The 20,762-nt window shown below is 30.3% G+C and overlaps 3 protein-coding genes across 3 annotated transcripts; 2 read left to right on the top strand and 1 right to left on the bottom strand.

Annotated features, from left to right (window-relative positions):
• Nucleotides 1-344: 344 nt before the first annotated feature.
• LOC108913501 lies at nucleotides 345-2,699 on the top strand. The gene is made up of 3 exons (XM_018719056.1): nucleotides 345-492; nucleotides 557-716; nucleotides 2,033-2,699. Exons 2-3 carry the CDS (start codon nucleotides 563-565, stop codon nucleotides 2,671-2,673), a joined length of 795 nt encoding a protein of 264 aa, XP_018574572.1. The 5' UTR covers nucleotides 345-492; nucleotides 557-562; the 3' UTR covers nucleotides 2,674-2,699.
• A 5,248-nt stretch (nucleotides 2,700-7,947) lies between these two features.
• Nucleotides 7,948-11,646, top strand: LOC108913275 (ninein-like protein). The gene is made up of 3 exons (XM_018718807.1): nucleotides 7,948-8,203; nucleotides 8,256-8,446; nucleotides 11,455-11,646. Exons 1-3 carry the CDS (start codon nucleotides 8,094-8,096, stop codon nucleotides 11,628-11,630), a joined length of 477 nt encoding a protein of 158 aa, XP_018574323.1. The 5' UTR covers nucleotides 7,948-8,093; the 3' UTR covers nucleotides 11,631-11,646.
• On the bottom strand, nucleotides 11,549-12,408 carry LOC108913266 (mitochondrial import inner membrane translocase subunit Tim29). Its single transcript, XM_018718795.1, has one exon. The coding sequence runs from the start codon at nucleotides 12,199-12,201 to the stop codon at nucleotides 11,620-11,622; it is 582 nt and encodes a 193-aa protein (XP_018574311.1). The 5' UTR covers nucleotides 12,202-12,408; the 3' UTR covers nucleotides 11,549-11,619.
• Nucleotides 12,409-20,762: the final 8,354 nt, after the last annotated feature.

Below are 20,762 nucleotides of genomic sequence, written 5' to 3'. Positions count from 1 at the left end.
CACTACACAGATTACACCAGAACGAACTGGATTGGCTGAAACTAGGCAAATAGTGTCAAACCTGACATCATTCAAATGCTCCGCGAAACACAAACTCAAAACCAATTTTACTTCTATTCGAACGTTTTAAATATTCTACTGAAACGTCCAGTGGACAATATTTATAATTAATAATTATTCATCACAATAGCAATGTCAAGAAAGTATATTATTGCCTGACATGACGTAATTACCCAGTTTAGATGTTTTGTCATCTTGCAACCACACGCTCGCAAGAGCGGTTACCGTTTGACCTTCCCTTCTCTCTAACAAAATTAGTTGTTTCTATGTGCCACTCGTCCTTAACAGGCGCAGGACTACGCGAATACAAACACCGAATTTCTAAATTCTGCGTTTAATCGACCAGGAAACCGCCTCAGTTAGCTGTTGCTGTTCCAAGTTATAACTTCGCTTTTATATACCTACCTATCTAACTCCGCAGGGAAATTACAAGTTAGTAACTATTCGCAGTGTGGTTATATTTATAATAATACGTTTTGTTACATTGATTTTTCAGGTAGCGATGTCTGAACCAAAAGCTGATACCGTTCCCGGTCTAGGATTCAAAGACAAGGAGAAGGCTTTGGAAACTATTAAAAATTTAGAAGGGAGGGACCCCGACTACCAGAAGTTAGCTATCAAAGGGCTGATCGGCAGAGCCAAACGGACCCTAACACGTAAGTAGCACATACTCATGCATTAGAAATTCCGTCCGTACGTGATTCTATTTTTAATTTTAATTTAAAAATACCGGTATGGATATTTAATTTTGTTTTGGCACTCAAACCGACGAGGCTGTATTATCAAAACAAAATTGTAAATCAGGATTTAATGAGATGTTGCTTACTTCCATAGTTATTGAAATCGGCCGCTAAAATCCAAGGTTAAATGTAACCGTTTCACTATCAACATCAACATATTCATGTTGACATAGGCAGTGGCGGAGATTAGGCGGCTTAAGAAACTAATAACCATGAAATTTGTTTATCATTTTGAAATTATTCAACAATAATTTTGTATTCATATAAATACCAGAGCAGTCAAGATGTTTCTAAATATTTTCCCGCCTTTTGTCAAATTTGTTTATTCAACGTAGTACATAAAACATTATTTTACAAAATTGTTTCATTTAATTATTTTTGAATACCAAACCGACAGTCAAATATTTTTAAAATGTATATTATTTAGTATAAATTCGTAATAACTGAGTTTTAACCTTTTAACCTGGTAATGTTGGTAAATATAAAGTGATGCAACTATAACAATGAACTTCTTAGAACCGATTTAGCTACTTTTAAAAGAATAGTTGGTTGCTATATTTATACAGGATGTCCTGAACTGCACACGCCAACCTTTACCTGGTGACAGAACACTTCAAAATCATGTAAACATAGGTCATTTATGCTTGTTTTTGAGATACAGATAAGCTTGGATTAACAATTTAATTAATTGTGGGCTAACTTTTTTGATATACAAATCTATAAACCAATGGTGGAGGTGCTAGGATGATCCGTGCATCTATTATATTTTCATTTTAAAATAAGCTTTTGCCATAGTTGCATAAATCGAAAATAACTAGTCGTTTCAAGAAAATATATAGATTTTTGTTACAAAATTAATCTTAAATACAAAGTCAGAAGCTAATAAAATGTCATGGATATGGCAATTTAAAATTTTTTAAGGGGTTAACCTCAGGAAATATAAATTTCCTATGCCAATGATTATTTGGAATTTTCATAATTACCTTATATTTTTTTCCATTTTGAATGTAATTATTATTCATATAGGTATGCACAAAATTTCAATATCTTTATTTGTTCAGAAATAAGATATTAAAATCTCTTACACCTATTTTTTGAAAATTTTGACATTCTGTATCTTAAATCATCAAATCATAAATATTTTTATAAAAGAAGATACTACTAAATTAGAACAAAAAAAAAAATGTTCCTTCATATTGAAATAAATATTACAAGAATTATTTTTGTTGCAGTGACAAAGGACAAAGACAAGCTGCAGAATATAAACGATGCTATGGCCGTTTTTGAGGAATGGTTGAGAAATTTCGAGTTAAACAATTTGTCAAAAGAAAACCGCGCCTACTTACCACTAATCTCGATAGAAGCGTTGCTCCCTTTAAAAGAGCGATTCGACATAGAAGATAAAAAAGTGGACAGTTTCCTGGAGGCATACAAAAAAGCAAATGCTGATTACAAAAATTTAAGGACCGTAGCAAGCGGGGAGGATGAACCCACTTGGGATATTGTAAGAAACACTGAACTAAAAAAGTTACTGAAACAGCTGGAAGAAAACAAACCTGAATTATGGAAAGACGACTTACCAACAAAAGAACATATGGAAATCATTCTTTGGGCATACAGTCCTGACGCAAGTAAAATTAAAAAGAATGTTTCTCTATATGAGGAGAAATTGGGGACGGGAAAGAAATCTGACAGTGACATTGAAATGGTGGGAGAGGAGGAAAATGGGAAGGAAGGGAAGAAAAGGAAGGAAGAGAGGAAGCACAGTGATGAGAAAGACGAAGACAGCAAAGAAAAAAGGAGTAGCAAGAGGAAATCATCCAGTGACAGTACAGACGATGAATCTCCTAAGAAGAAAAATAAGGGTGATTGAAATAATCATTCTTAGGTAGTTTGTAATTTGTTACCATAAGCTGTAATTTTGCATTAGTTTTAATTCTCATATTTGTATAAAATATCAAACAAATTGTTTTATTTTTTGTATTATTTACTTTAAAGTATTTAATAAAAGTTAACTCTTTATTGTATCATTTTATTTATTTAATATTGCTCACTAAAGTAGTATTATCAGGCTCGAGCTTTTAGTTCTTTTTGAGTTTTCGAAATTAAAAATTAAAACTACTTCAACAATAAATTCCAAATTATAGATACAAAGATAGTGAATAGATATGATTGTGAAGATACTGAAAAAAACGTATTTTTTATATTAACCATTTTTATATCGCACTATTTTCAGTAATTTTGCTTCTATTTATGTTTGGCAAGCATACGCCGATTTAAATCAATTTTGGTGCCTATATTTTACATAAACAACTGCATAATGTGGATAATGTGGAGGAGTAAATATGAAGAAGGAGGATTAATATTTCTTTTACCTCGTTTATTCCACTTGCGTAATAATTATTTTAGACGTATACCTTTAGTTTCTCTAAATATTTTTACGTAAAAATACTAGTTTGAGTTTGACAAATGGACCAATTAAGAAAAAACAGCACTAAAAATTTGGTAAATAGATAAATGAAGTATAAAACTACCCACAAATTGTTCAACTGCCACGAAAGACTAAAAATTAATTTAATAAATATACAGAACCACTGTCACCAATTTGAATTAGCCCCCTTCCCACAACCCCTAAACGTTTTTCTTCGGCACCCTACTAAACTGATAAAACGGTGTTATTATTATTTTTTTTAATGCGTAAATATTACAACGGATTCCCATTTAGGGTTGCCAACTTTTAACTTCTTAGTTTCAGTGCAAAACAGCTAATCATTCAGAAAAAGTGCAAAAAATGTAGAACAAGATTTTTCTCTTATGAAACGATCAAAACTATATTTTTTGTAAAAAAAACACGAATGCAAAGAAAATTCAATTTTTTCGTTGTTCTTATCTTATCTACCACGGAATAATAATAAACTGGAAAAAATTATAAAGTTCAATTGATTCAAGAACTGGAGCCTGCTGCCACTCAGATAATTTGTTGAATGGATTATGGAACAAGTGGATGCTGATACTCCCCTGCCCGCTAACCTTTTCTGTTTCAGAGACAGCCAGGATCAAGAAACGAAGACAACGACACACACACACACACATACACACCCCCATACCCTCCTTACCCCTCCCCTCCTGCGCTAGCCTAAGGGCCACCTTAGCAAAGCGCATCCCAGGCTGCATAGCCGCACTGCCCTACCCAACCATACCACACATAAATATGATACCACCCCCGGGGTTTACACAGACGAGCCGGCGAAGCAAGAAGAGCGCCAGAAGAAAGGGCCCTAGCCGGCGGGGCCCAGCCAGGACAAAAGGAGGTCCCACAAAGCGCCTACACCGGCCGCATTTGCGGTCGGGGTAGACGACGGATGGGGCCCACCTACGAAGGCTGTCCAGGCCTACACGAGATGAGGCAGGATAAAGAGGGATAATCCCCCTCGATCCCAAATCATTGAGGCCAATTTCTAGCCATGGAATAATGGCGCGGATGCTGATTTTTCGAACAAAATCATCAACAGCAATGAGACACATTTTCATCTTGATGGATTCGTTAATCGACAAAATTGTCGCATTTGGGGTTCGTAAAATCAACGAGTGATTGTTGAGAAAAAAATGTATCCACAACGTGTTTTTGTTTGGTGCGGATTTTGAGCTGGCGGTATCATTGGACCATTCATCTTCGAAAATGCGCCTGGTCAGACAATAATAACAATCAGTGGTGCTCGTTATCGCGACATGATAATCCAGTCTTTTTGTGCCGAAATTGCAAGATGTGGATGTAGACAACATGTGGTTTCAACAAGATGGTGCCACATGCCATACAATCCGGGTAGCTATTTCCTGGTCGTGTAATTTCCCGTTTTAGTAATCAGAATTAACCGTTCCGATCATGAGATTTAATGCCGTAGGACTTTTTTCTTTGGGGTTTTTTGAAGCCTAAGGTTTATGACAACAAACCCACGACCATCCACGCCTTGAAGGAGGAAATTGAGCGCTAACTAAATTCAGCCACATTTATGCAAACCAGTCATGGAAAATTTCGACAAAAGATTGCGTATGTGCCAATAAAGCTATGGAGGCCATTTACCCGATATGTTATTAAATACTTACTGTATACTTTATTAATGGTTAAAAAAATTACAAATTTTTTTGCATCAAGATTATTTCCTACATGATTTCTGAGACCCTTTGTAAGGCATTATATAGGAATGCGTCTGTCTGTTGGAAACTGTTTTGGATTACTCTAGGAACAAAGCTAAGATAAAGATCAAAGTGTACTTAACATAAACTAAACAAGAATACAAAAAGGTTCTAGTTATATAGTATAATGCATATAATGCGAAATACTTTATTATTTCAAACGTGATCTATGCAAGATTACGAATCAGGCTATTTTTTCAGGATGCGATTGCCGGGTTGAAGAAAATTACTGTTTATTTAAAAATATATCCAAAGGTGTGTATAATTAAGGACATTTGGCGTCCTGCAAGAAGTCATGTCAATCTATGAAAAGTTGGCTCAAATGGTGGACGCCCACTGAAATTCATAACGGTTGGCAACTCTGGTTTCGATTCGTTAATCAAGTTTAACATAACATAATAAATATTTTTTTACCATATGAATTTCTGTCACTGTATATTCTGGTTCTAAATATAATTTAATACTTAGATATACTTACGAGTTTAACTACAATATAAACAATAATAAAATTAAAAGTAAAAGAAATATAAATACTACATTTTTCCGTAAAATTCTGCAGAAAATTGTCATGCACATTTTTAATCAAAAAATTAAATCAAATGCTTCAAAATAAAAGTTATCTGATTTGGAAACATTGATTTGTTTAGGTCTTCTCAAAGTTAAAATTAGGTTTGTCTTCTCAAAGCTAAAAATAATTAATATTCAAAATTGAAAAGGTATAAAAATATAATTCACAAACCTTATCAAAAATTGTTATTCTCTTCAAACTAGCAATATTTTGATTTTCCATTTAATTTTAAAACGTGATTTCATATTTGTATCGGCTACTAATTTACATCAATCATTTACGAAAAGTACGTTATTTAATTTGTGTCAATTTATATTGACCATTGGACATTTCAACGTGCTGATTCAGCGTCGCTGATGCAATAATAATAAGCATAATCATTTATAAAAGTATTTTCGCTTTTATAACTTGCTTAATAAATTTTTGTTTCTACCTAAAATCCAAAGATTTACAGGTTTTACAGTCTACTACACATAAAAGGCCAAATTACAAAAATATCGGCTACATAATATCTCCATCTCCAAATTTGGGCTTGTTATTTAAATTATTAACACTGTTTTCTTCGACAAAAACATTACTTGAAATTAATAATAATTGCCCCAAAAACGAACATAAAGGTTACGTTAAAAAATGAGAATTTGGGAAACCTAAAATGTTCAATCACGCTGGGGGAAACCAGATATATAATTCAGTGGGGGGGGGGGAGGATCGGCGAAAATTTGGAGGAGGAACGTGATTTGGTACACTAGTATGCATATGCAATAAAATGATTAAATACGGAAAAATCATTAGAAATGTAAAATATGTACAAGAGAGACAAACTTTGGAAAAAGTCTGCCTTTATGATGCATTAAGTATTGAATGTGTAAGGACAACTCTAACATTTAGTGGGGGTATTTTCCCTATTTTTGTAAAAGCAATTACTTCAGATACTATGTCAAAAAGTGACATCTATCCACAAGTACTACATACTATATTCAATTTAAATCGGGCAAGTATTTTAGATTTTGTTAGCAAAAGTCGAAATTAAAAAAACAAGCGTTTAGTTTATTCAAGGAGATTTTCTTTGTCATATAGGTATAAACATATTTTTTTGGTTGGGTAAAGATATCAATATAATATGAAATACTCAGTACAGGAAATAATTTTAATTTATTAATATACACTAAATAAATGTGTCTATTTCTTCACAAAAAAAAAATAAAAGATCCGTTTTGTGCTGCTCGATTCGTAAAAAATGTCTCATCAATTTTAAAAATAGAGGTAGTATTTGTATCTTTATTTTTTTAGTACCACGTCTGGTGGTGATTCAACTACATCTTGATATTTTGATTTGATAAAAAATGCATGCCGTTTTTCAATTTTGAGGGTTTTCTATAATGCCTTATAAGTTTTTTGATTGAGAAAATATTTTATTAATGTTTGTAAAGAAACTCTTTGAAGTTTTTTTTACAGATTCCAATGACACGCGATATTTTTTATAAATTTAGGTTTTTCAGTTATAATACAATAAATTTTCTTGCAAATCTATCGATTATGTCTACATTAAAATTTCCTATAGGTAAACACTTAAAATACTATCTGGCATACCATCCATTTTTTCACCATTACATAAATTTATCCATGGCCGATTTATGTATGAATGTTTAATAACAAAATAATAATTTTTAGCGTTTATTCATTGAAATTTTACGTAGCCATCAAAAATAGAGAAATATAGGTATAGGACCTACATAATATGTTCCGTTTAAATCAAGTTAATTGAAAATATGGATTTTTCTCAGCCATTCAATTTTTCTCGAGAATCATGCTCTTTATATTAGGTATTAGCTTTTCGTAACAGCGAAACTCTAACTAAATGTATGCCGTCGCAGTCTGATAGGCAACGCAATTTACACATGTCCTCTAGTAAGGTCACCATATCATTTTTATATTTTTATAAAGTCGTTCTAGAAGAAACATTGAATGTAAGAAATGTTTCTTCTTTCAAATTTGAGCAGTTTCTTCTAAAAAAAATAATGAAGCTGTAGTGATTATATAATATTCATGTGTGTGTACATACATACTTACTGCTTGTTAATACGTACATACATACCCAGGTATTTCAAAAAGTGGACGAGGCAAAAGCAGAAATCTCGATCTCGACAGTCTTTCATTGTTGCTTGCAATAATATACATGTCGCAGTCAAGAAATATAAATTTTTTATTCAATAGAATGCGATCATTGAACCAAACCAATAAAAAGGTAGAAAATATTTAAGTTGGTATGGTTTCCAGACAGTAGATGGCACAGTAGTCATAAATAAACTAAAATAACCTCATTAACATGAATTTGACATTTTGACGTTTGTTAACATTGTTCTGTTTTGTTTACAAAAAATATAAACATCAACTAAAGATTTCGTTTTACTAAATGATGTCAGTGTGTATGAATTAGACTCTAAATTATTTATCGCGGAAATAAAAAAATAGTTATTTAAATGGCATTATATAAAATATAAATTGATAATATTGCTATTTAAAGTTGGGTTATGGCTGATACGGACTGTGCAAGTGAAAGTGCTAGCTCTGTAGGTGATGAAGAACGAGTGAGGAGGCTTTTTCAAGCATGTGATGGCAATGGAGATGGGTACATTGATAGGTAATCAGTTAATCGCTTTTAGTCAGTCTTTAGTAACATTGATATTTTACAGTCAAGATCTGCTTGCTATCTGCCGAGAACTGAGTCTGGAAGATTCTCTAGATGAGTTGATGTTACAACTTGGTGCTGATTCTCAAGGCAGAATATCCTATGAGCAATTTTTACAAAGAAGATTAGCATTACGACCTGAAATTGATGCTTTAAAAAGCTCGAACAAGGACAATATCAGTGATAACAGCCAAGGTAAACAATTAAATGATATTGATTTAATAAAATGTCTGGTACTTTTATCATAGAAACTAATATGCATTCATCTACTGTTAAATATGCATTCATTCACTGTTGAATTAAAACATGTAACAGTTCTAGTATTTAGATGTTTAAATCGAGCTTTAAATATTTTATTATACAAAGAAAATTTATAGTACAACTATCACTTATCTATGACTGTTTCTATTGCTAAACAAGGTAATGAAATAAAATTGTATTTCATGAGGTTAAATTAAAATAATACGGTCTGTTTTAACATTTTGAAGAAATATTATTTTTATTACTTTTTTTTTAAATATTAAGCTAATTCAAATAAATTCAAAAATATTTTCCCAAACACCCAATCAAATGAGGTCAAACAATATTCCATACTAAAAATCAGTATGCAAAAGATATGTAATCTTATAGACAAGAATCTTAGCTCATGATATTGCGGGAACAGGAAGCAATAAGCTTGCGAACAATATCTAGCCCATAGAGTAGTTGGTTCCCACAATGTCAGGTTATTTAATATTTTGTTCAGACAACTTGCTGTTCTTTAACCATAATTTTACTCTTTTTCCTTTTGTAATTTGTTTTATTGAAAAAGAAGCAAATTTGTACATTATCTAACCCATAAGAAAGGATTGTAAGAATATAGATTAAAATATTATTCATATAAATGTGACCAATGACCATCATATTTTGATGTTCACAATATTTCATTTACAGGGATTCCGAAAACGAATGGACTATAATTCAACGGTGAAAATAAAAAATTCAAATAAACAAATTTAGATTAAGTTAGGTTATTTTGTTATAACTCGACCACTGTTTAAGATGTTTTACTTAAACTTGGTATAAGCAGTATTCTTAGAGTAACCAAAGTTGAACATTATTTTATTTTTTATGTAACACATAGAAGTTGTTAAAAATGTAAAAACCAAGAAATAGTCTTTTGGTGTCATTTTAAGATTTTCTTTTTTGATAGAAATTTTCAGAAAATGATGGTGTTTTTATGAAGTCTATTTATATTCTTTAAAAAAGGTATAACTCTTGCATGTCACTAAAATGCATTGTCCCAGAAAAAAATTTCAGATCTAGATCTGTGAGTTGTGAACAATATTTAGACATTCTACTTAAATTAAACTTAATTTTTTTCTAGATTTTAAACATTTTTTATGATTTAGAGGTCTATCTCATTTGGTGTTGACTTTCGAACAAAAGTAAAGTGGTATAGCTTGCAAAAAAGTTTAACAATGGTACAAACTTCACAGAAGTTTACTGTGTTTAATAGATTAGAATGTCCAGAAATACTTGGCTCTCCACAACTGATAACTGTAAAAAACTGGAATTATTTTTCTATGAAAAAATGCTTTTAAGCGACATACAATAAGTTGATCATTTTTACATAGTGTGGTTTTATAAAACTTGCGTTTTTTAACATTTTTACCAACAAAAAGAATACGGCAGAAGAAAATATATAATATTTTATAGAACAAGTTTATTTTAATCTAAGAAAACTACCCTTGAGGTATGGCCCATTCGTTTCCTGATATCCTGTATAATACGTACGATGTTATAATTTTCTTTTCTGTATTTTCATCTTTAATAAGTTTCACTACATTTCAATAAATTATTACTAATTTAATTATATTACCTCACACCTACTACAATATGACAAATAGCAAAACATACCTTTATAACATTTAAAATACTAGAGTAACAATACATTCATCTGATTATTATCACCATAAGATCACTGAAAATTAAATTATAACTTTCTCGGAAACTTTATTAATATCTTCAACAATCCGTTGAAACCTTTTATATAGGTAATGTAAATGTCACTAGGGTAATTATGAGATTATAAAGTAATTTTACTGTCATAATTATATAGGGTGTTAATTAAGTACATTTACAAACTGTAAGGGGTGATTCTTTAAGTTATTTTAAATCAAAAATGTTATATAAATATGAGTCCTTAAATCAATAGCTTTTAAGATACAGGATACTGAAGTTAAGAAAAAATTCCCCTTCTAAATTGTCTTTGAAGACTTTTGATGTAGAATGATGAAAAGTCCAATGTATTTGGATATAAATATGTGTCCCAGTGGAGTAGATACCAAGATTTACTTTCACTAAAAACCTCAGAAATTCACCACTGAATATAATGAAAATTCTGTTGATTCTTCTAACTCCTGATGCTTCCAAGGAAAAATATGTTCTTCATTTTATTTGGAAAACAAACTATTTTCGATTTATTACCTAATTGTTTTAATTTACGTTAATGCTACCAATATCATTAAACATCACATAACTCTAGAAATACTTGTTTCACAGAGAGTTCATAGGATTTTTTTCTAACTGAGATAATTGGCTCAATTTTTTTGGCCCACACCCCTTGTAAGTACCTCTAATGCAAAATTTCTAAGCGACTGATATTTTCGAATTTGTTATTAGTTTGTATTTAAAATGGTATTTCTAACAAAAAAATTCATTGAGTCATTTTACATTTTGTAGAGTGTTTGGTAACTTGGCAATAAAATTAAAATGGTTTGTTTGTCATGTAAACATAAACATAAATATAAAAATAAACATAAAACACACCACAGAAATGAGACAATGCCCAAAGCCAAAGGCTGTGCAGAAGGGGGCTACACGTGAAAAAACGTGAACAAACACCCATTATTCATCGACATTGCTAGTGCCGATGTCAGGGATCGATCCCGGACCAGAATAGCAAGTCTGGCCGAGAAATGCTTGCCACCGCCTGCTCAACTGACTACACTACCATGGTGAATGAAATATAAAGGAATATTTTATAAAGCGTATTTTTTTGTCAATACACCCTGTATCTCAGTTGGTTTGTGGACCCACATTGATATAATGTTTTTGTCTTAAAATCATTCAAAGACTCACCTCTTAAAGTTTGTTGATTTATGTAATTAACACCCTAAATATTACTCCAGTTTATACATACCTACAAGTTTTTATTCCAGGTAAATTGGATCGTTGGGAATGGGATTCTGGAGCCAGAGACATGAGTCCTGTTCCTAAAAGTATTGTCAAAAGCACAGAAAAATATACAGAAGATGAGTTTAAGGTAAGTTTTTTTATTTACATTGATAACAATAAATATATAAATCGGGCTTCATTAAAGTATTCTAGTAATTAATATCATAGTCCAACATTTTTCGTGATATAACCCACCACACATTTAAAAATCCTACATCTAAAATGTGGTCGGTAAATTTTCTATATGGCACCTTTAGATATGAACAGTTACTTTCATATGTATTGCATTCACTGCTGAAATTATCCACCCATATTATAGAAGCAATTCCTAAATTCGTGTAACGTATTAAATTAGCATTGAAACACCTATCGATGTACTTCAAATGTTCTACTGAATCGGGGTTTGCTAAACTTGAATTGACTAATGCAAGGTCGTTGGCACATTGTATGTATCTGGCTCGAAAACTTTGTAAGTTTGGATTATGTGTTGCCAAGCATCCCAATAACCCAAGTCCGCTTATGTAAAATACTGATTTGAGAGGTTTTTCCTTCATCTCGTGCCTTAGTGACACTGTAACCTCGGAATAGTCCTTGGCGATTTGTTTCCAATATTGCACCCATTTCTCAAATATGGTACCTTTGATTTTGTTGTTTATCTTTTTGTTGGCAATTTTCCACTGGTCAGTGGTTTTAGCACCCACATTCGAGTAATTTATTCGAGAAAAGTTCATAATGAAGTTTATAGGTTATAGAATGTGTTTTATGCAGGAAGTAATATTTTGCACTAATAACTAGTGCTACAGACCACAAAAAAATAATTGTCACAGTAAGTAGTGTTCTTATTGTTTTAAAATACACATATTGCGGTTTTTAAAAAGCGTACAGTAGAACGAAATCAGATTTAAAATAATGACAATAAGAGAGGTTATAAATTATAATTCAACATACAGATAAAAGATGACGTAATAGAAATCGGTCATTTATACGACACGACGAAATTTGGAATATTTTGATAAACCATGAATATGAATTAAGAAATAATAATTTTAATTTTATATCTAACATTGAAGAGTTTTATAACTTATAGTTTTAGAAAAGTAAGACAAAAAAGAAAACGAACAAGAACGGGTAAATTACACATATATTGAAAGGAAATCAAGACATTTATAGGACACGACAAAATGTCGAATACACGGTTGAATACCTAATACCTATCATGCTTCGAATTATTGATTACTTTTCAACTAATTGTCAGTTTCTTAATTAATCTTAGTTAANATTGATTACTTTTCAACTAATTGTCAGTTTCTTAATTAATCTAAGTTAAACTTATTAAGTTATAAACTAATAAATATTTAAATAAAAATATAATAAAATATTAAAAATAAAAATTATATATACAGGGTGTCCCCAGTATATATATATATATTTTCTTTTTCTTTAATTTATCAGTACCTAGTTAAATTACCTTTTGGCTGAGGTCTAATATCTAATAATCTATTTGTAATAAAGTTAAAATAGTGTCTCAACAGAAATTGAATCTAATTATTTAATTCTGTTTCGTGCAGTATCTTATAATAATCGTTTAGACACTTTTTGGACAAGATTAACTGCAGCTATCATGTTCAATTATGCAACTATTGACAGTATTGACAGTACTGACAAAGGTAAAATGTTTAATTTTGTTTTGTAATGTTCATTGAAATTAATTTATGTGAAAAGATCATCATCCATTTTATTAGCAGAAGGTATCTGGATTCTCCCGACTATATTCAAAATTTAGTTGAATCGTTAAGTATAAAATACTTTTTATTCATAGTTATGTCAGTATTTGAATTAAGTTAAATATTTTAATAAACAAGGTAATAAGTACAGCAATCTTTTCAAAGTGCATCAGCATAAAACATATTTTCATTAACTTTGAATATTATACTTGGCATCTGTTATTTGTATATGGGGCATGTAATATAAAAATATGTAATCTTAATATTTTGTTGTGCATTAATTAATTATTTGACCTACTGTGCAAATACCTACAATCAAAATTATTTACTTTACAGTACATATACACTAAGATACAGGGTATTTAAAAAAACCTTTGTCGACAGGGTTTATTATTTTAAATCCTTAAATAATAAAAGAAATGTATTCGTGATTTTGTATCTAGTTAGATATTTTAATTTTTATCAAAATAATAAGTACATTTTGCAACAAGACATGAAAATTGTTGTTTATTGCTTAAAGTTGACAATCTGCATTATCTGGGGAGTGGAGTAAGTTTACGAACAAAAAAATGGAGTTTTCCAGTAGCAAATACTACTTTTTCTGCCCATATATTATTTATGTCCAATTTAATTCAAAATGAGCTTTTACTCCAACTTATTATAGTTAATTGTTTTTAGTCGCTTCCAAAGCAACACATGCATTATTTTTTCGTTTTGTTTATTGCTGGCAGTTGCATACAAGATGAAATCGTTATGAGAAATATGCAAACTATTTTCATCTTCGGAGAGGATGAACGTCATTTTCCTATACAGGATACCTACCCCAGAAAACAGTGGTCAATATAGCAACCACATATTCTTTCAGTAAACAATAAACAATTAAATTTAAGAATTCGGTTATGAAGGCGCTCGAAACAATAAAAATCATTTTCAAATATTGGATTCCCTACATCAGTGGCGTACAGGAGGATCTGAGACAATTGAATTTCTGAATTATTTATCAATCCTTTTAAAATTTATAGATTTCGAAAAAAGGTTCCATTTGCTGCTCCAGAAAAAAAAATTACGTACCAAATTGGACCTATCTGACAGAAGATTATAACAACAATGTTTAGGTATATTAAATTTTTTGTTCATTTAAAGAGATGATTCAATTATTATAAAATATCTTTTTGCTATGTATGAATTCATTGAGAGTAGCCAGATACCGTGAGGATCTCAAGAGATAATACAGGGTGTTAGAAGTTTGTCTGCTTAATTTTAACAGATGATAGAATACATTAGAATAAACAAAAAAACCTTATATAACATTGGTCCTAAACTCAACCATTTCCGAGAAAAAAATTATCAAAATCTCCAACTTGATGTACAAAAGTAAGTAAAGTAATTAATTAAGGAATATTGACATAACTGCATGCATAGAATACCATAAAATACAATGTTTATCACTTTTTTGTACTTCTTTATGCTTAATTCTAAAAAATGATTAGCGTTGTAATAAATTTAAAATTCGATAAAATTCATATCGAGCAATGTGACAATGGCGCGGCAATTAACAAGAGGTACTAAGCTGTTCACCAATACACAATTCAGTTGGTATCTGGAATTCGATCGTATCGGAGTGTTTTTTGCGTACCACTATTTCCTTTTTTTGAGGTGTTTTCCAGCGAGTGCGCGAATATTGGATGTCGTGCGTGCATAAAAAATGGTGGTGGACATCTTGAGCATATGTTGTAGTTTTTTTTGTACTTGTGCGTTTAAAAATTACAGAATTTTGCTTTTTGGGAAGTCCCTAAATAATTTTTAATATGTTTGATTATTTGGACGACGTGAATCTTTGTGTACTTTAATTACATATATTTCAAATTCATAATTTGATTAAAAGTTAAGTTCCTGTTTTAAGAGATTCATAATTACTAAAATTCGAGCTAAAATTTAAGTACAACACTATCTTCGTACTACAAAATCGATACATTTTATTGTATTTATTTAAAAACTGGAAAATAATTGTCTTGAAATTCACTAAATGTTTCACAATAATAGTTGTTTACATTTTTTCCGTAGGACAAGTCTGCCGTGTGCACACGTGGTATGTATCAGCTGTGTAGCGTTTGGTTAAGCGCTGTTGTCACGTGATGAAACTCCCCAATATTAATACTCGCTGTATTTTGAAAACTGTTAATCTTACGCCCCTGTAACATGCAACTTTTTTGTTCATTTATGGTTACTCTATTTCATGATGAAGTAATGGTAGTCAAACTTTTTACACCCTGTATATTTCTAATCCTTTCAGACTTGCACGACTGCTTCACCTTCTTAAATAATTCCGTTTTTGTTTCATTTCAGGCTCGTTTGAGGTGATATTGAAAAAAGAGGAACACTCTCTATCGAATGGCACAATAAATTTTTATATGTAACGTTTCGTCTCTCCAGAACCATCATCAACTTCATTTTTTTAAATACGACCCTAGAAATTTTATTACATTTTTTGCAAGCCTTCATGACCCCCCAATACTGCACTGCCTCACCCCGAACCAGATTCAGACGTTTTGTGTCGAAAAAATCATCTTCAGTGTATTCGTTCCAAATTTATCTAATTTTTTTATTTAGATTTCTTTGTTAATTGAGTTATCGTACACCGTAAGTGTCGTTAGACCCTGTGAAATCCATCTAGTTATTTAAACTATTTCCACCACGCGTTACAATAAAACATTTATTATTATTAACTATTACCATCACTTACATACAAACTCAATAAGTTATTGCGTCAAAATTAAAACATTATTACAATTTTAATTTTATTATGACAAATTAATTCTTAAAAATGCATATGAACAACCAAAACGCCAACTGAATATTATTCTTTAAAAAATTTCAGTAAATGTTCAAAAATATTTTCTTTTTGGCAAAGGTTGAAAATGAACTGTGGAAGACCACTGTCCCTGTGAAAATCCTGAAAAAAATAGATCGGAATTTATTTGAATTTTGAGCACTCGCAAAGCCTTGAAATAACTATGTACACGGAAATAAAACTCTCATAATGTTTTATTTTAATGCGTGGTGGTAATAGTTTAAATAACTAGATGGATTTCACAGGGTCTAACGACACTTACAGTGTACGGTAATTCAATAAACAAAGAAATCTAAATAAAAAATTTAGGTGAATTTGGAACGGATACCTCCACTGAAGATGAATTTTTTGAGACAAAACGTCTGAATCTGGTTCGGGCTGAGGCAGTACAGTATTGGGGGTCATGAAGGCTTGCAAAAAATGTAATAAAACTTCCAGGGTCGTATTTAAAAAATGAAGTTGACGATGGTCCTGGAGAAGCGCAACATTACATATAGGTAAAAATTTATTAGCCATTCGATAGAGGTCAAAAAGTGGCCATGAGAAAATGTTCTTTTTTCAATATCACCCCAAACAAGGCTGAAATGAAAAAAAAAACGGATTTCCAAAATTTCGGTTTCTTTCAAATATTTCGAAAGCTAATCATGTTAGCCTTGATTTTTTAGAGGCATAATGTTGGTCCCTTGATTACGCAACTTTGCCCCCATTTAAGCTACTTCGTACCTCTTACCGTTTCAGAGATCCCTGTAGTGAGAAGCGAATTTGTAACAGCCTGTATAGGCAGTCAATTTTTAGTATTTTTTTTCTGATCAACAAATTGAATATTCTCCTGTTACTCTAGTCTAACAATTTTAAGAGAAAATCATAGGCAGCATTTTTTTATAGAATCAAAAAATCATCCAGATTATTTTCCTTATAGAATAAATAGGCGAAGAAATCTGAAAAACAGGATCACGCATCCCCCGTTCGCCACTGTTACAAGAAATGCATGAAGCACGTTTGAAAAATTCAATTAATTTTGCCCGAGAAATCAGTGGTTGCTGTATGCCCATTGTTTTGTGGGACATTCTGTAGGAAAATTCTTATTTTCAGAGTTTATCATTTGAAATAAGCGTTATGAATAATTAACTGATGAATTTTGTTTTTGATAAATTTGAAGCAAATTGAGGTTTAATAAACAAACAGTAGCTCTTGCATGACATGCCATTTGCCCCGTTCTCTGGACATTAAATTTCTAGTAAACTTAATGCAGTAAAATCAAATTGAATTGAAATTGCATGAAAACATGTATTGTTTAACCACAAATAATAAACACTTTATTGAATTTTAAATGAAACAACACAACCTTTCATTTTAACAATGCATTATATTTATCGAGTTTCTCTAATAAAATTTATATGAGGGATTGCTTGCGCTTATTTGTTAATATAATATTTTACAATTATATAAATTGACATCAGCAGCTGAAAAGATTTTGTTTAGATTTTTTATTTATTTTAGGTACAAAGAAAACGGGTTCGTTATATTGTTTATTTAGATTATTTCTAAAGGGTAAATTGAGCATACTAATGAGATATGGAAGAAAGGACGCACTACTAAAATTAATGTTGAAATCTTACATTACATTTGTGTTTGTAGAAATTTAATCACATTTCTAGTTGTAGTTCACATAATAAATTAAATTTACTCTTTGTCCAATATTTGCAATCAAATATAATAAATATTTGAAAATGAATTTATTTGAAAATGGATTTAATACATTTAATTACCGTATTTAACTGTATTTTCAGGTATCCAATATTGCTTTAAAACTAATTTAAATGTTATAGAAAGATTAATTCATCGCAATTAATTACCAATTTGATATTTCAACTATAGCCATTAGAGGTTCAAATGATTTGAAGTGGACATACATTTGAATTTCGTCAGTGGTTTTTGCACAGATAATAGCTACTCATGTCTGTGATTTTTGTAATAGTAAAAGCTATGTTATGTTTTCTGAAGATTTTTTTGTTAAATAAATGAAACGTTGGCTAATAACAGTGAAATTATTTCAAGGACACAATATTTATAATTTCGTTTGCGATTATATGCAATGTTTATTTTTTCGCTTTTTAAATGGAAATATATTTGTATTAAACCTATAAAATATTTAAAAAAATGTTGATCTATCCATGTACATAAAGACGTAAGAAGCAAAGATAAATACTGCAAAAAGAATATCATTTTACCGCACAAATTTATATGTATTTGATGTATTTAAATATATTTTTAAATATTTCTTTTAGATTTAGACATTTATTTAAGGAGTGTCCTAGCCTCATAAAAAAATTGGTGCAACAGTTCTTAATTTAACACAACTTCAACTATTTAAACAAACTGTAGCATTATTTAATAAAGTATCACCTTCTGGAATATACTTAATTGGCGAAAAGAAAATAAATGTGTTTTAGAGTTCTGCAAACTTTTACTTCGGTAGTAATTCAACTCCACAGAATTGAGATTAAATCTGCTACCTTATACGGCAATATCGAACTTGGCAAACATACAATTTTCCCTCATGGGTGATGAAGTAGACTAATTCGATGACAAATAACCCAGGAATCCTATAAAATGTGTGGCGAGACAGAGAATTAAATAAATAATTATCGCTTTTAGTGGCCCCACAGCGATATGAAATCTAAAATATATTTTTATTATGTCTCACTGAGGAAACGTGAAATTTGTTAAGCTCGTTTTACATTTACTAATTTTTGTTTCTACGCAATTGATCCAGAATTTAATGTATTGGTAAATGTTCTAAATACAAACATTGTTAGTAATTTCATACCCGAGAAATTGGTAAAAATAAAAGTGATTGACAAGTTTTAGGTTTAACAATTTTTTGATTCAATAAATTGTTGAAGAAATCGGCTAAGAAATTGTTACATGTTGCGAGTTGCATATACCGAACTTTGACTGCGTGCTAGACTTCTCCAAATACATGTTAAAATTGAATTTTTGATATTTAGATTGAAGGTAAAGTTCGGCCTATAGAGTTCGGGACACCCTGTAGCAAATTAATAATTCGTTGGGTCAGAAATTTACCACAATTTTTGTATTCCAATATCAACTTTGTCAATTCGTGATCTATTTATTCGGTAAAATATTGATTATGTTAAATAGGTTTAACAAATCAAAGTTATAACTAAAATTGGCATTACTAGATAAATATTAAGTCACTATAAATCCCAAAAATTGACCAATAAATTGGAATTCGAATTGAAATTGTCTCCAATTTCTCGAATAATTTTTTGTATCAAAAATTGTAATTAATTAATTATATAGAAATATTAGATGTAATTATATTTTGCCAATTTTTAGTCTTTCACTAATTGCATAATTACTTTGGTGTTAGTTACTTCTTTACAATTATTTTAGAATAAGTTTTATAATCGTTTGATTTTCTTAAATAGTTTCTGTTAACATCATATATACATATTTAAATTCTTTCTAATAAATACTACCTGAGTATTTCCAATTTAACGGTAAGCATTAGAGGAATGCATTTATTTATTTAAATTAAGTTATAAATTAAAATGAACGACATTTTAAGCAAATATTGCAATGCCAGACGTTATTTTCATCCACAAATTCTTTGTTAGGAGAATTAAAAAGGGTTATTTCTGCCATTAGTTCTGTTTATTGGGTTAGATTCATGCTGTTCTGACGGCTATGTTTCCAAAACATTTTTTCTTTTTATATCGGTCAAAGTCGTTAATTTTACTTGTATTGCTGAGCAGTAACCTTTATTTTATTTATAATGACTACTAAATTCTTGTAGGTAATAAACCTCATACTACACATGCCTTGTTTAATAGTCCAATTCTTAGATTAGTTAGCTATTGTATTATAAATGTATTAAACTAATTCAAATAATTACTAATAATATTTTCCTAAAAAGATCATATCAAATGAATTTATTTGAATTAGCTGAATACCATCATATGATAGTAAAAATGTTATACCTAATAGTAAAATGTATATTTTTAAAAAATAATTGTTACTGCTTTAACATATTTTACGTGTTGTCCATTTAGACAAAGACGAATATGAAGTTAAGCCACTTAATGCATCTATTTTGCATTTTTCAACTTGTTTATGGCACTTTTTGATGGTACCAATGCAGTAATTATTGTTTCTTTCTTAAGGGCCCTATATTCTTTAAATAGTGTTTTCCGCAAAGACAAATAATTTCAAACATTTAATAACTGAATAATCTAAAGCTTATCAAATAATAGGAATGTTATGTCATGCCACCTGAGTATTTTCAAAGACGCCGCAGTAAAACGAATAAACAGGTGCAAAAAACGATCAAACCATCAAGGTTTTAGGTACTGAAATCTACGAAAATACTATCTTTTTTATATATAACTCCACATGTTATTCTTATAACATTTACTTGCTTAGTCCTACATATAAAATTGTTTACTTTTATTTATAAGTACCTACCTACGTAAAAATAATTCTTAAAATGTGGGGTTAGGATAACAGAAAACGCACGTTTTACAAACGCTTTTTTTTAGTTATTATTTTATTTGGGTAAATTTAAATGGTAACAATGAATAAACAAAACATCAAGGATTTTATTTTTGTGCTTACTTTTGTTCTACACGTTTTACTTTTCAAGATTTCAGTACCTAAAAATGCCAGAAATTTCACCATTTCTCGGCCAGAG

Source organism: Anoplophora glabripennis, unplaced genomic scaffold (genome assembly GCF_000390285.2).
Source record: "Anoplophora glabripennis isolate ALB-LARVAE unplaced genomic scaffold, Agla_2.0 scaffold37, whole genome shotgun sequence".
In the NCBI taxonomy this organism is placed as follows: Eukaryota; Metazoa; Arthropoda; class Insecta; order Coleoptera; family Cerambycidae; genus Anoplophora; species Anoplophora glabripennis.
Note: the sequence above shows the minus strand (reverse complement) of the source record. Positions and strands in the feature narration are given on the sequence as shown.

Coding starts and splice junctions, on each gene's coding strand:
- LOC108913501 (XM_018719056.1), top strand. CDS start 563: ATGTCTGAACCAAAAGCTGATACCGTTCCCGGTCTAGGATTCAAAGAC. Junction 717..2,032: donor AGCCAAACGGACCCTAACAC/GTAAGTAGCACA, acceptor TTTTTGTTGCAG/TGACAAAGGACAAAGACAAG.
- LOC108913275 (XM_018718807.1), top strand. CDS start 8,094: ATGGCTGATACGGACTGTGCAAGTGAAAGTGCTAGCTCTGTAGGTGAT. Junction 8,204..8,255: donor GGAGATGGGTACATTGATAG/GTAATCAGTTAA, acceptor GATATTTTACAG/TCAAGATCTGCTTGCTATCT. Junction 8,447..11,454: donor TATCAGTGATAACAGCCAAG/GTAAACAATTAA, acceptor TTTTTATTCCAG/GTAAATTGGATCGTTGGGAA.
- LOC108913266 (XM_018718795.1), bottom strand. CDS start 12,201: ATGAACTTTTCTCGAATAAATTACTCGAATGTGGGTGCTAAAACCACT.